The 14691-nt window shown below is 34.5% G+C and overlaps 2 protein-coding genes across 2 annotated transcripts; both read right to left on the bottom strand.

Annotated features, from left to right (window-relative positions):
- LOC104709441 lies at window positions 471-2227 on the bottom strand. Its single transcript, XM_010426057.1, has 3 exons — window positions 1402-2227; window positions 563-1334; window positions 471-486 (listed from the first exon to the last, which is right to left on the bottom strand). Exons 1-3 carry the CDS (start codon window positions 2225-2227, stop codon window positions 471-473), a joined length of 1614 nt encoding a protein of 537 aa, XP_010424359.1.
- Window positions 7404-13898, bottom strand: LOC104793746 (nuclear cap-binding protein subunit 1). Its single transcript, XM_010520162.2, has 18 exons — window positions 13720-13898; window positions 13554-13613; window positions 13421-13477; window positions 12753-12824; window positions 12576-12638; window positions 12247-12423; window positions 11888-12016; window positions 11581-11647; window positions 11209-11408; window positions 10923-10993; window positions 10401-10485; window positions 10139-10207; window positions 9927-10045; window positions 9477-9615; window positions 8517-9020; window positions 8110-8409; window positions 7778-8023; window positions 7404-7697 (listed from the first exon to the last, which is right to left on the bottom strand). Exons 1-18 carry the CDS (start codon window positions 13801-13803, stop codon window positions 7590-7592), a joined length of 2550 nt encoding a protein of 849 aa, XP_010518464.1. The 5' UTR covers window positions 13804-13898; the 3' UTR covers window positions 7404-7589.

Raw genomic sequence — 14691 nt, 5'->3', positions numbered from 1 at the left:
TTGTTGCTAGGTTGTTAGTGGGTATGAGACCACTAGTAAATTAAAAAAAAAAAAAAAGAAGGGTTGTTTCACTTTGACATATATCAAGAAATAATAACTATTTATTTTAGGAAATATATTTTGTTATTTAGGATAGCATTCCTTAATAGTATAAAGGTATGTAATGTAAGAAATAATGATGCAGAAATGCATTCCCAACCTATAAAAACACAAAAACACAACAATGTGCATATAAGAAACTGAAAGCTTTCATAAATAACAACATAAAGGTAACACAAATTGCATCTGCTAAGAAACTTAATTATATTTAGGAAGGATATTCTGAAATTCAGGATGACATTCCTTTACAGTAAAAAATATGTTGTCTTAATGTTTCATAGAACAGAATGGATACCCAATCAAATGAAAACTATTAATTCAAATTAAAGAATAGAGTATTGTAAAGTATGAAACACATCATCCTTGTTGTGTCATCCTCTACCACACCTACAAAAAAAATGAAAAATGTTAAAATACATATCCCAAAAATGTCACAGATTCAACATATAGCTTTGTCACTAACCAATAATCATATGGTAAGTCGGCATGTACTCTTATTGTGTCCTGATGTGCCACATCTACTGCACTTGTGGCTCTGAGACTTCGAACCTGGCACCCCAAATTCTCCAACAGATCGCTTTCTTTTTTTGGTGGTCTCCCACTGTTTGGCTTACTAAATGGAGGTGCACAAAAGAATTCGCCTATAACATCAGGGAAAGTCCAATCATTTATATCTCCATTCGGGTGTATGCTTTCAGCATATACTTTAGCCCATGTCCCAGTCCAATAGCAAATATGAACAAACTGGTTTTCATCCCTATTTGAACGCTTCGCAGCAGCAATGGCGTGAATGCACGGAATTTTGTCGATGTCAAAAACACAGCAACTGCAATGCATGTTCTTCAAGTGAACAATAAACTTGTTAATGTTGTCCTTCACCTCAAACTCGTCTTCATCAACTTGGAAAACGTCAAGTTTCATTGCATCTGAGAACCTTAATACCAACTTCTTCACTACTTGCGGCGTGACAAGCTTGTCATGTTTAGTAGCCTTTTCACGTCTCTCATGAAACCACGAAGTCAAAGTTAACCTGATTGTCTCCAGAAGAGAAAGAACTGACAACTCTCGTGGTTCTTTCAACATCGAATTAAATGACTCTACAATGTTTGTTGTCATAATATTGTAACGATTTGAAGGAACATTGGAACGAGCCCACTTTCTGAAATCAGCTTTTTGTAAATACTCAGCCAACTTAGGATTTGCATCTTGAATCTGGATGAATATTTTAGCAAACTCTTCACGAGTATAAGCGATGGCTGCAGATTCAACAAGTGGCAAATATGATTGACCCTTGAAACTTACTTTGATGTTGCTTCCAAGGTGGTATTTTGCAGATTCCGTGATGTGATGCTGGATACAAATCTGTAAGTGCTTTTGCAATGGACGATGCACGATCAGAGACAAACACCAAATCTGGTGCATCAGGTATGATAGTACGAAGACACATAAAAAACCAATTCCAAGATTTATCATTTTCTGAATCAACAATAGCAAAGCCTATCGGGTATAGGTGATGATCTCCATCTTGTGTTGTAGCTACTAATAAAGTTCCCTTAAATTTCCCTTTCAAGAAGGTACCATCTACTACAATCACTCTTATCAGCAAATCAAAACCTCTTATCGATGGACCGAATGCAATGAACACATATTTGAACTTATTACCAGAATCCCTCTCAAGATAAACAATTGATCCTGGATTTCTTTCCTTAGCCATGAACAACCATTTTGCTATGTTGTGGTAATTGTCCTCAGGAGTTCCTCTAACCAAAATCTGAGCTGCCTCTTTTGCTCTCCAAGCTTTTTTGTATTTTATATGAACACCATGATCTAATCTAACTCTCTCAATTATCTGTTTTGGCTTGAGTCCAGCCTTCTTTTCTGCAAAATGACTGCAGATAAACGAACCAAGAAGTTTTGCAGTGGCTTGCCTGTGGTCTGCATTCCTGTACGTTCTATCACAATTGTGTTCTCCCATATACTTAATCACTACAAAGAAATCAGATGACTTGAGCTTCGTTGCACGCATCTTCCAGTTGCAACTAGGATCGACACATCCCAATATCAATCTCGTTTTGTCTGACCACAAAGATCTGAACTCAAACTTGAACTCAAGTGCAAACAGCCGCATCTTCATCATCAACTCTGGTTTGTTTTTGAAATATTTCCCCTCATGTATATAATCAGACGTTTGAGTGTGATGTGAAAAAACCTATAGGAATACCATCATAAATCAATTTTTCAGCAGTTGAACAGGTATCAGTATGTGATTCAGAAACTGTGGCACCACTTCCACTTGGTTCATGAAACTCCTACAAACATAAGCACATTTTAAATGTAACAATTAGGGAATGCCTTTATATCTGATAAAGACTTTAGGATGACTTTCCTGACATATAGATATCAGACTTCATTTCACCATATCCTTCTTAATGAACAAAGAAAGATTATAACTAGATATATGACTCTATTATATATACTCACAGAAAGCACCTATTACAAAAAGCACTTATGTATTCTATGATTTGTAAGACATTGTATTTTGAGTAAAAAAATAGAGCCTAGTTTACCTTGGTTAGATAACGAACTGATGCAACAAATATATCACTATTCGAAAACTGAAAACCTTGAATGCATCGGGTGTTCTCTAAAGTAGTTGACTGAGTATTACTTTCGACATTGCCAGATTAAACAGGCAGCTACATTAAGAAAAAAAAACAACATCAAATATAGAAAAGACATACTAATGCAGTAAGAAAACTACAGTGTATTCACTTACTGTTACACATAAACGATTCAACTCAGGGTCATCTTGAAACTTCCTGATAAACGTCTGTACTTGACGATCATTTCGCCAATACATTGGTGGAGGGTCTTCTACCATCAGATTGATCCTTGAAGAAAGCCTATAGCTAAGTTTGATATCATTCACTAAACAATCAAGTCCATAATCTTCAATTAACATCTCAGCTAAAGCCTTATATGAAATATTCTCATCTACTTCAGTAAGAGATCCTCCTTTTTTAGAATCAATTGAAAAATCTCAGACTCCTCTATCGTTTTGTTTCCACTCCCCACAAACTGAATATAACTCAATCATAGTCACTAATCAAGTTAGAGATCACCTTGCGATTGAGGCTAGATCTCGATCTGAATCGAGAGGAACCACTACCAAATTGAACTTACGAATTGAGAGGAACCACTACCAAATTGAGCAGGATCGATCACTATACTGACATCAGAGCTAGCCAAAGTTGACAAATATCGCCAGAAATGATGGAATACAACGACGGAGCTTATCGCCGGAAGATCTCGTCGGGAAAGTTTCGAAGAAGATCTCGTGGAAAAGTTACTACGAAAATAATTGAATTCTTAACCCAATTTGGGATTATAAAATGTGAGGGTAAAATAGTCATTATGTTTATTAATGAATGGTATAATTGGAAAAATAAGTAATGTGTGGTATTTGAGGAGAAAAACTATTTAGATGGTATTTTAGGGCATTTCTCTATAATAAAGTTATATATATATATATTTATATTTATATAGATATATATTTAGTCAGATTTATAATTAAGATATACAATAAGTTTAGTCAAACCTTATATTAAATTCTAGTCAACCTAAACAAATATAGAACATTGACTAACGGTAATCAATACAAAATAGTTGCTGAAATGTGAGATTTTACTAAAGAAAGAAAAAGAAAAAACATATAAAAGAGCTTTTGATGAAGACCAAGAAGCTATTAAAAAAAATCTATATTTCTCAAAAAATTTATAGTGGAAATTGTACAATGGCTATCCCGAAAACATTTGTGACTATTTTCTTCCTAGTCATAACGACAATTTCGTTTTCTAACAACAACATTTCGGCAGAAACTGGTTAGTTACTACTGTTCGATTCTCTTTGATCATTTGTAGAGTTGTCTTTGTTTAATTGTCTTTGATCATTTGAAGAGAATTGTTAAAATTATGTTATTATTTTTTGGCTATCTAAAGATGAAGTATTTTATTCGAATACTTACATATATGTAACTTGGGTTGTCTAATTGCAGTGATCCAGCCATATGCTCGTTGCATTGAGGCATGTGCGCAGTTTTATGGAAATAGGAAATGCTATATGCACTGTAGAAGACAACATTATGATGGAGGACAATGTGATTATACTATTAAAGGTCATCCAGTACCACAATGTTGCTGCTACAATTATACAAAATGATACTCCTCGTAATTGGCGATTTGAGTATTGTAGTAGATATTGTTTTTCTCTTATCATATTTTAAAAAGATGAATTTTGTTTTATTTATCTCTTCAACTTCTCATTAATGAATTTAATAATGAAATTAAAAGATATTCTTATCAAAATAGTAAACAGAATTTTGCTCAGTGAAAACTTAATTTGAAAAATTAGAAATTATAATCTATATACGATTTCCGAAAGCAGTAACAAATCAGAATGGCTAGTGGTAGTTGGCATGGTCTGTAGATTTGTTTCCGGAAGGATGGTCTGTAGATTTGTTTCCCAGTCCATACATCTAGGTAATCATATGGAAATACATCTAATCATGCTGATACTTTGTGGTTGGTGAGATTTAAGTGATATGACCTTTTTGGTCGCTAGGGAAGACTAGTACGTACACATGCAGAAGCATGTACGCTTAAGGATTAGAAATTGTAGAAGAATGATCTTAGCACGTGTGGGTTAAATTCTCCAATGCTCTCTACTCTCCAACAATTGATCTCAAATGCTCTTGTTATAAAACTGAATTTTTTTATTACTTATTTTAAATCGGAAAATTAGCCAAAGACTTTTGGACCCTTTACCATTCAAGTTTATTACCAACCCAACCGATGTAAATGGATAAAAAAAGACCCGAACTCCATGACCATGGGTCAAACTCGTTAAACCTTCTCTAAATCAATTTTTTTTGTTTCAAATGTTCTCCAGATCGATTAAAACTCTTAAAAGAAAGTCCCAATTTTTTTTCTCCTTCATCGTTGTTTACTCCCTCTCAAATCTCTAAAAATAATTCAATCAAAATCATATTCTTCCCATTTCACACAAAAAGTGATTTTTCATCTTACTTCTATTTGGTATAACTAAAAACAACCCTCAAATTATGTATTCCGAAATCAGTTTCTTCTTACCAATTTTGTGAGGAATTTTTATGAATTTTGAGAAATTTTGTACAAAGAACCAAGCCAACATGAAGACCCCATTAAGAAAAGAAGAAGAAGAAGAAAAAGAAGGAGGAGATGCAACCTTATGACTCTAAACTAGTTTGGTTTTATAACTAAAAACTTTATGAAACTAAAAGATACAACATTTGGATTTCGAGTCTCTCCCTCTTTCAATTACTAACACCTCCATATATGTATAACTTAAAATTATTTTCTTCATTTCGATCGAATTTTGAGAAATTTTGTTTTAAAAATTGTGCACAAACAAGTATAACTTAGTACAACTACGTACACCTTGGTAATACTTGGTACACATGGATCTAGATTGCAAGATTCAAATAAAGGGACCAAAGCACAAGTAAGTATAACTTAGTGACGATGAACTAAGGAACATGATTAAAGAACAAGGTAAAGATCAAATAAAGACTCGAGTCTGAATCTCGAGAGTCAGGACTCATCTTTGCTTGTGAATTTGATCTTCATGACCATAAACAAGTTGGACAGTTATACCAAATTGTACCAGTTATACCAATTCGTGATGAATTAAATTTTAAAATCAGGAATAAAAATTGAATCTCAATTTTATGAGTCCTAATAACGTTACCCATGAATATTAAAACTTAGCAGTAATCGTGAATTTTATAACCAAAAATACTTCTTCTCTCTCGTAAGAGAATTTTTTATTTGGGTCAAATTCATAAATTTCATAATCTTAAAATAATGTTGATCAGACCGCATGTGGTCAAACTGTGTTGTCCCGCAAATATAAACATAGTTGTTCCTAGTTTCAAGTTCTACTCGCTATACACATAGTTGTATTTTTTGGGATTTTTATGTATAATTAGTTGTACTTATATTTAAACTAAATTTGTGTAGTTGTACCAAAGATTTTACTTATTTTCAGTACATACCCTATGTAAATATGTGTCAAAATCTTATTATTATGTGTTTTGCAATGGAATTGAGTTAACAATAAGAAAGTCATCTTAAAATGAATTTAACGAAGACTAATCTTTTTTTATGTCCCACAAATCTCAATTTATACAGTGAATATGATATAGTGAATACGAACAATCTAACATGTGTGTACAAATTTTTAATTTTATAAAATCGTAATTTTTAAAAACTTGGTCGTAGTTGTACCAAGTTTTACAAACTGAATGGGAACAAAACATACATAGTTGTACCATTAGAAGACCAAGTTTGTACCATTAGAAGACCAAGTTGTACAAAAACATAAAGTATAAATACATTGAAAATATACTAATCTTGAATTTTATCTTGGCTACCTCCCTCGCTCTCTGAAACTAGCTATCAAAGTTTCTCTATGGCTGCCGTTTATACTTTCACAAGGTTGTTCATTGTTTTTGTTTTCTGAAAAAAATAGAAATAAAAGTAAATTAGCACATAATAAAACATCAGTTGTACCAGTTATACTACTTGTAACAGTTATACTCAGTTGTTCTACTTATACTCTATTTGCAAATTGATTCACGGACAAAAACACTAATCTACCTACGTTTCTCTACGAATCAACCACTACAGTCCATTAAGGTGTCTTAGTCGACCCAGAAACAAGGTTATCCATCTAGTTTTCATTAATTTCCAATACAAATATCTAATCCAATTGAAATCTCACAGTTTTAAATACAACACCAAATCTACTAATGACTTCATGGATTAAGATGTTAGAAGTGAAAGAAAAGAAGAGGATCGATCTGGATATTAAAGCATCAATTTCAATGATGGAAGAACAGCTGAATTTTGGTCATGAACGAGGTGAGCATCACCGGAAGGGGAAGAACGTGAATTAGGTTTTTGATTTTTTTTCTTGATGATAATGACGGGTAACGTAGAATTCCTTGATTGGTTGAATATTTCTTTTCTCATTTGTCAAATTTTGTTTATTTTTAATTAATCAATTCAATTAAAAATGGGTTTGGTGATTCGGTTTGAATCGGTTTGGTAAGGATAAGTTGGGGGATTGAAAATGTCATTAAGAGTAGAGGAGTATATGAGACTGAAAGAGAGTGTTGAGAATTTTTGATGGAGAGTAGTAGAGAGCTCCCGAGATTAAAACTCTAACTCGTCTTATTGCCCGTACTCCTTCAAAGCCATAACATGAAAGTTGTTTCAGTTAATGAAAATGCTTTAAATTTTCGTTCCGGTGCCACTGAGAAACAAGCTCAGAAATGAGACTGCTGTTTAAACTATCGTTTTACGATTCTCATAAATTTCCTAATAACTTGTTGAATGTCAGAATCTCATAACAAAAACAAAAGAGACAGGTTTGAGATGGAAAGAGGAAGATCATTGTAAAGGGAACTGAAGTGCAGAAGATATGGCTTGAAGAAAGAGAGGATGCACATCTTCACCACAGAACACCTCCGACTCCAACTTCTCCATGTGAGGCCATATCTACACGACATGGAGAAACAAGTCAGATTCAGTCTAAATTTCTTAAAACAACATCCAACTCTTGGTATTTTTTTTTTTACCTCGCTCGCATATTGCCTTGTAAACGCTGTGAGACAGCCAAGTGTTGATATGGACCACTGTTCTCTCTCACCGACTTCACAACTCTTCTTTGGGTTTCCATTCTCACTGTCCACCTCCATCACCGATGACTTGTCATCTTCCGCACCTATAGATTTTAGATCCTGCACTGATCTCACTTTTGTTGAATCTGGGAGCCGTTCCTTCAACACACTTAAGAAACTTCGGAACAGCAGGAGCAGTAGAACCTATGCACAATGCAAGTTAGCTTCTAGTAAACCAAAGGAATAAGATCTTCTGCTGCATTAAAAAGGACTCAAAACAGATATAATACCTCGGTTTCAGAGAGAGCTCTGTTAAGAAGGGCCTCTTTTGCCTCGAGGGACTCCCGAAGAGATAACTCCGCCTCTCCTGTCTTCTCCACTGTTGATTTCAAACGCTTCATCTTCGCTGGATTGTCACCAAGCACGGGCTCACCCTCAACTAGGGAGAGTTTGCTCTCAGCAGCCTCCAACTCTACTCGTGCGTTTGCTGAAGCTTTCTCAGCTACCAAAACATTTTTCGTAATGTTTAATATTTCTTTCCTTAAATCAGAGATACGATTATAAGTCTTGTTAAGAGCATTGCGAAGTATCTGCAGGGAGAGAAACAAAAATCAGAATATAAACAAACATGCTCTACAGAAAGTAGATTAAATATTTCTGTTGAGGGTCACAACGGATAAGTTAGAACGCAACTGACCTCCCACGGCTGATCAGACACATGAAATTGATCAACATTTTCTGGAGAGAACACCCATCTAACAATTGCCTGATTAGACACTAGTCTATAACCCATCATCCTATCAATTGCCACCGCTGTCATTTGTACATTGTTCTTCCAGTATGTACTCACTTGAGATAATAGCATCACCTGTTTATCACTATCAGGACAAAGTTTTGCAAATACTTGGCCATATCGCTCCAGGACAGTGACCAAATGAGTGAAACTTTTTGATCCGATGTCAAGTAAAGTTTGTACAACTACTGAAAGAGTGACTTCAAAACCATGAACTGGATATATCATTTCGTCAATCCACACCATCATGTCACGTGCAGTTTGTTTTTCTTTGACCTTCTTACTCAATTCGGCTGAGAATTTCTGTTCTTCTGTTTTCTCTTTACTACCCTCTTCCAGGGAATACATAAAATTCTGACCAGCCTTTGCAGGAAGCAATTCTTCAAGGGCACTCGCATTTTCAATGCTCTGTTAGACACACATAGAGGAAACAATATAGCCTGAGAAAGGATATCTGATGCTTAAGTTTAGAATGATATATCCATGTGAAAAAAGAAGATGAAACATTGACCACCCGAGCCCGTAAAAAGGTCAAGGGAAAAATTTACAGAATATTTCAAATCATGACAAAAAGAAAATTCATGTTTGGCAGGTGATCTGTTACCTGNATGCTCAAGTACCAATACAGTGCTAACTCCCTAGCTACCTAATATGCTGCAACAGCAAGACCTTACTAAATCCAGTTCGGCCGAACAACTCAAAATTGAGAATTTTCAACCTATCGTAAATGTGGAACATGCCCCATCTAAACTCGTTTCCATACTGCGTCACCAACCGAGCCCGTAAAGAGGTCAAGGACAAAATTTACAGAATATTTAAAATCATGACAAAAAGAAAATTCATGTTTGGCAGGTGATCTGTTACCTGCTTAATTTTATCCCAGTAAGACAAGCGCACTTCTCTCTGCAAAACCTCCTGAACAAACACACGCTTAGGGGCCCATTTGGGAAGGTCCAAAACATAAGCCCACTCTTCCCACGGCCAGATGAATTGGAAGTTGGATCTGTTAAGTATACATAAGAGTAGACAAAATATGTAATCAACTTCATGTGATGAATAACTGATTTCTCAATTGATCGACAAATCAAGGCTCAACGACGACCATTGAATTAGGTAAACGGAACATCAGTATTAAAAATACTGTTGACTGAGATTCCATATTCCGTGTTTAAATATGAACTTGACTAAATAAAAGCTGATAAGCTAGGTAATCTCCTATCATATATATGGGAACATCCACAAATATTCGACAATATAGCAACTTTTCCAAATCACAAAAATCCAGAGGTGAGAAAACTAAAATTATATACTTACAAGTGGTGAGAAAACCATAGGATAAGGCGCGTCCTGGATTCCATGTCTAAGTCGGAAATTTTTTCAAATAGTGCACGAACAGCACCAGCAACAACAGCAGGAAAGGCACCCGGAAGAGCCTAAAATAGTTAAATATTTGGAATCAGGTAGAAATAAAGTTCACATAACGGAGTTAAAGCCATCGAATGATTAGAGTAATCCTTCGTTGCTACCTTACAAAGATCCATAATCACGAGTGTATAATAAAGAGTCTTGAATGGTGGCTGCGGTAGAAGCAGTACCTGGAAAACAGTAGATCCAATTGTCATATATAAAAACCACAGTTCCTTTTTTTTTTATAATAAAAAAAACCACAGTTCTAAGAATAAATTTTCTGGCATTAATCGCTATCATCTGCCAAAAAGGTACGCTTTCATATACAATGTGAATACTCACTAGAGAGATTAATCCCAAAATTTCTACGACAGAACATACCTGAGAAAATAGTGTCTCTGCCATAAGATACTCGTACCGAAAAGGAACAGGAAGATTAGCCATGTAGGACGCGCACTCCTTCCGACTAGCTTTGCAATAAATTAATTAGTGAAACAGAATTCTATATAATTTAAGATGCAAACAAAATTCTGTAACCAGACAAAAAAACAAAGAAAATCAGCACAAGCTAAGATGTAAATTAAACAAGTATGTGGTACGTAATTCTAGAACCATAATAATGACTTAAAAAGGTTAAACTAGATACTAACGTCAGAAACAATAGCCCTTATTAGTAGCAAATTAGTCACCCAGCCGGATCAGTGACCATATAATTTGAAGAGTAAGTCTTGAACTTAGCGTAATACACTAAGGTTAGAAATTCAGAAAGCACATGACCAATTTGCAATGATTGGGAGGAAAAAAACAAAATCTACACCAAAACCAGCATGCATGGAGGTCCATTGTGCAGAAAAAATATAGAAGAAAACATCAAAAGTACTAAAGTTTGGTGAAAATACAAACCATCCATTTAAATAGAAGAGCACATCCAGCAAATACTCTTCCACAACAAAGCGATCAATAGGTTGTACATCCTGCGAGTTTAATGATTACAGAATCAGAAGAAAGGATAGACAAAGATAAGGAATACAAACAGACATCATATAACCCATATATCAATCTACAAATCTAATAGGTTAGAGAACAAAAATTGTTGACTACTGAAATCGAAGCAAGTCTAATAAACTTCTATCAGGCTTGATATATGTCCTATTCAGACGAACATTGACATCACAAACCATAATATTACCTCCATTTTATTAGCTGGGAATATATTCAACCTACGAATTCTCTGGGGATATCTTGTCAATGCATCATGCTTTTGCTTGCCACTGTATGCTCTCGAATGATCAGAAGGTGGACTCGGCTGTTCCATACATTTAATAGGGCGTAGCTCATGAAACTTTCCAGCAACAAGTTGGGCTTCGAATGAGAGATGAGGCCTAGGTACTGCACATTGAACATTCATGAAGTTGTCATCAATAGAAATATACAACTAACATCACTTGTCACATGAACTAATCAATTTTTTTAGGTGAAACAAGGTAGATATGAAAAGTTTGTAGAAGATTGCAGTCTTCATGATACAAAAAGAAATGAAAAGTTTACAAAATATGCATACCACTATCAAGTTTCCATCCATTGGAAGCCAGAGACTGTATTCGATCCAATAGATCCTCCACGAAATCCTAAAGAGACAACAATCGAGAAAGAAAAAAAACGAGGCAAACTGAAAATTATTACACCACGATACAAAATTCAACAGAAAACTATCTCAGACAAATATAGAAAAGCAGAGAATGAAACGTCACATAGAGTAAAACCCATGCATCTTATTTATACATCTGCCAAGAGATCTACTAAGACAAAAGGGGCAGGTAACACAAAACAAAAACAACAACTTCCAGAAGTAAACGCTATAAACAAACCTTCTCTACAAGGCTACTTTCAAATTCTCCGTTGTGGAAAAAGTTTAATCCAGAGGTGGAAGAATTCTTTCGGATGCTCAAATAAGCTTGTATCCCAACTAACACTCTTTCAATCTCATCAGGAACTTGCTGCAAGCAAAAGGAAAATTCAGCAATCATGACAAGTTAAAATAATAGTTTCCAGCAATAAATACAGAAGCAGACTACAAAAGTTGGTTGCACATCCAACAAGGATGAGATCATCATAAAAATGGAAACGCCTGTCCAGTATTCTAATAGCATTCATTGTAAATATCATACTTTTCTAAAACACAGTTAGCAATATATTTTCTGGAATGTCTTTAATCCAAGAGCAGTACCTCAGCGAGTTCTGATCCTCCCCATGGAAGGCTGGACAAGATACATATGACGTAGAAGTCAGCTTGTGGCTGCCATGATGGATTTCCTTTCTCTTCATCCACAGTGGTGGCAGCTGATGATAACAATGTTTCGAACACGACAATCAAAGAAGCAGGTTGAATAACCTTACTGCACAACTGAAGAACCCAAATAAAACATGTTAGAAACATGAAATATTACAGTTCTATATACTTCACAGTTCTATTTTTCAAACTATTTTTGTGTATTGAAAACATGAAATTACGTATGAAATAACGTAGCAACCATGAAACAAGGTTAGTAACCATACCAGGGAAGTCATAAAGCGAAGCAATATACGGATACTGTTGCAGTTGCCAGAATCTAAAGCGTCCTGGCATGTTCAACCCAGTAAAAGCAGTCACATTAGAAACAAACGTAACTGAGAAACCTTATTTTACCAATTAGACACAAAAGTGTCCTTTGATGTACAGATTAGATTATTCACCTGGAAATCAACTTGGACACTTTCTACCATCCTCCGAACAAAATCTTCATTCTCCAAGTTCAACAAACCAATCTTAAACATGTGAAAAGACATCCATCAAACTTTGAAGTATGTGTAGCAGATTAAATTCAACGAATATATAACAGGGAACAGGATATCTCAGATCAGCTTTGATTTAAAGAACGGAAAACCAAATGCCAAAGTATGTCTTCATGAATACTTACACAGAGATAAGATATATTTACCCATCCTAAAAAAATACTAAGAGATACGCATTCGAATCGATTTCTTTATTACTCAGAAGTTAGAAATGTTAGGCTGTGTGCTCTATTAGATATCACCAAGTAATAACGCCAGAACTACAAATCAGTAGACTTGTACTATTTTCATAATAGGATATAAAAGACACAAAACGATCCACCTTAAGGGGATCTGCATTATTATTTGTGATTCTAAAGTAGCTTTTGCCAAGTTATAAATCCTTTTGGTAATTGCTTCTGAGCAAATTATTCTTTGATAAGGGTCAGAGTTAAACATATATCATAAAAGACTCAATCAAAACCTCTACTACATAGAACACATCTAAATGCATGCCCAGAGATACCCAGAAATTAAAAAGGACTGTTTTATTCAAGAAAGGGTGACTTGGTTCATAAAGAAAGACTTACCAAAGTCCCATACAAAGGAATCTTGTGAGGCAATTGTTCAGCACATTGAAGTAGAAACTGTTAAAAGATGCAAAACAACATCAATGAGAGAAACCCAATAATCATATATGGTTTCAAGAGAAGGTATGCTTACAGGCAAAACTTGGTCTCCAGAACGCTCGATTTCTCTCCTAATAACACCAAAACAAGTCTCCTGTGTATTTTTTTTTTGTTTACCCAGGAAAAAGAAAAAAGTTGGGTAAACAGGAAAATTAAAATTAGGGTTTAGGAGGGAAGGGTGAATCGAGAAGAGTACTGACGATATGGTCTTTGTAGTCGGAGGAAGTGCCGTACTCAGGACCCTTTTCGCCGATGCGAAGGAGAAGGGTTTTCCAATTGCTCATCTTTGCTTCTTCTTCGTCTTCAGTTCCCCTTTTTTTTCTCCTTTGTACTCACTTTGGTCACTGCCCTAGTTTCTCTTATATGTCTCTGTACTCACTTTGGTCAAACAATCTGCTAGATTTTTTTTTTTTTTTCTCAACCAAACATTTATATTACAAAAAAAAATTATAATCTAATTAAAAAATATCTATACTAATAAAAAGTAGAAACTATAAAACGTCTACATAGGATTTTAAACCTCCAATTGTGATTAGACATTTCATTAAAGTACACATAACATTTTCTATATTAATATTTTTCAAGTACATTTTGTGTTATGCCTTTAAAGTTTATCTTATTTAATTTGTTTATTTGCAACATTAACCTCTACATATTTTCCTAAAATAATACTTCTACTTAATTAACCTCTACAGCTTTTTCTAAAATAAACAATTCTACTTAACTCAATTAATGGAACTATATTAGAAGTTAAAATATATTTACGCTTATTGCCATATACATCATGACACCATCATTTAAGAAATCGATAATAAATGCGGCAAATAAATCGGAGGACTTTGAGAAACAAAATATTACATTTTCAATTATACTTATGACGAAGATAACGTTCATAAACCCGATAATCCAAATTAAGAAAGTCAAATTTTAGCAAATATATAACTTTGTAAGCAAGAAATACATTTATTTCTGTATATATCTCTCCTTTAGAAACTGAATATTGTTCTGCAATATTCAGACAACTCAAATAGGCATGTAGAAAAATCTCGTGTTTATTGCTAAGTATCGTTTGACTCCTTGCTCAGCAAATATTTATTCAAGTATAAATATCAACTTCAAAAGAGAAACACAACACCCACAACCAAAACTTACATCCGCATAGCTAAACACAT

Source organism: Camelina sativa, chromosome 1 (assembly GCF_000633955.1).
Source record: "Camelina sativa cultivar DH55 chromosome 1, Cs, whole genome shotgun sequence".
NCBI classification, from domain to species: Eukaryota; Viridiplantae; Streptophyta; class Magnoliopsida; order Brassicales; family Brassicaceae; genus Camelina; species Camelina sativa.
This window is presented reverse-complemented; position numbering and strand designations above follow the sequence as displayed.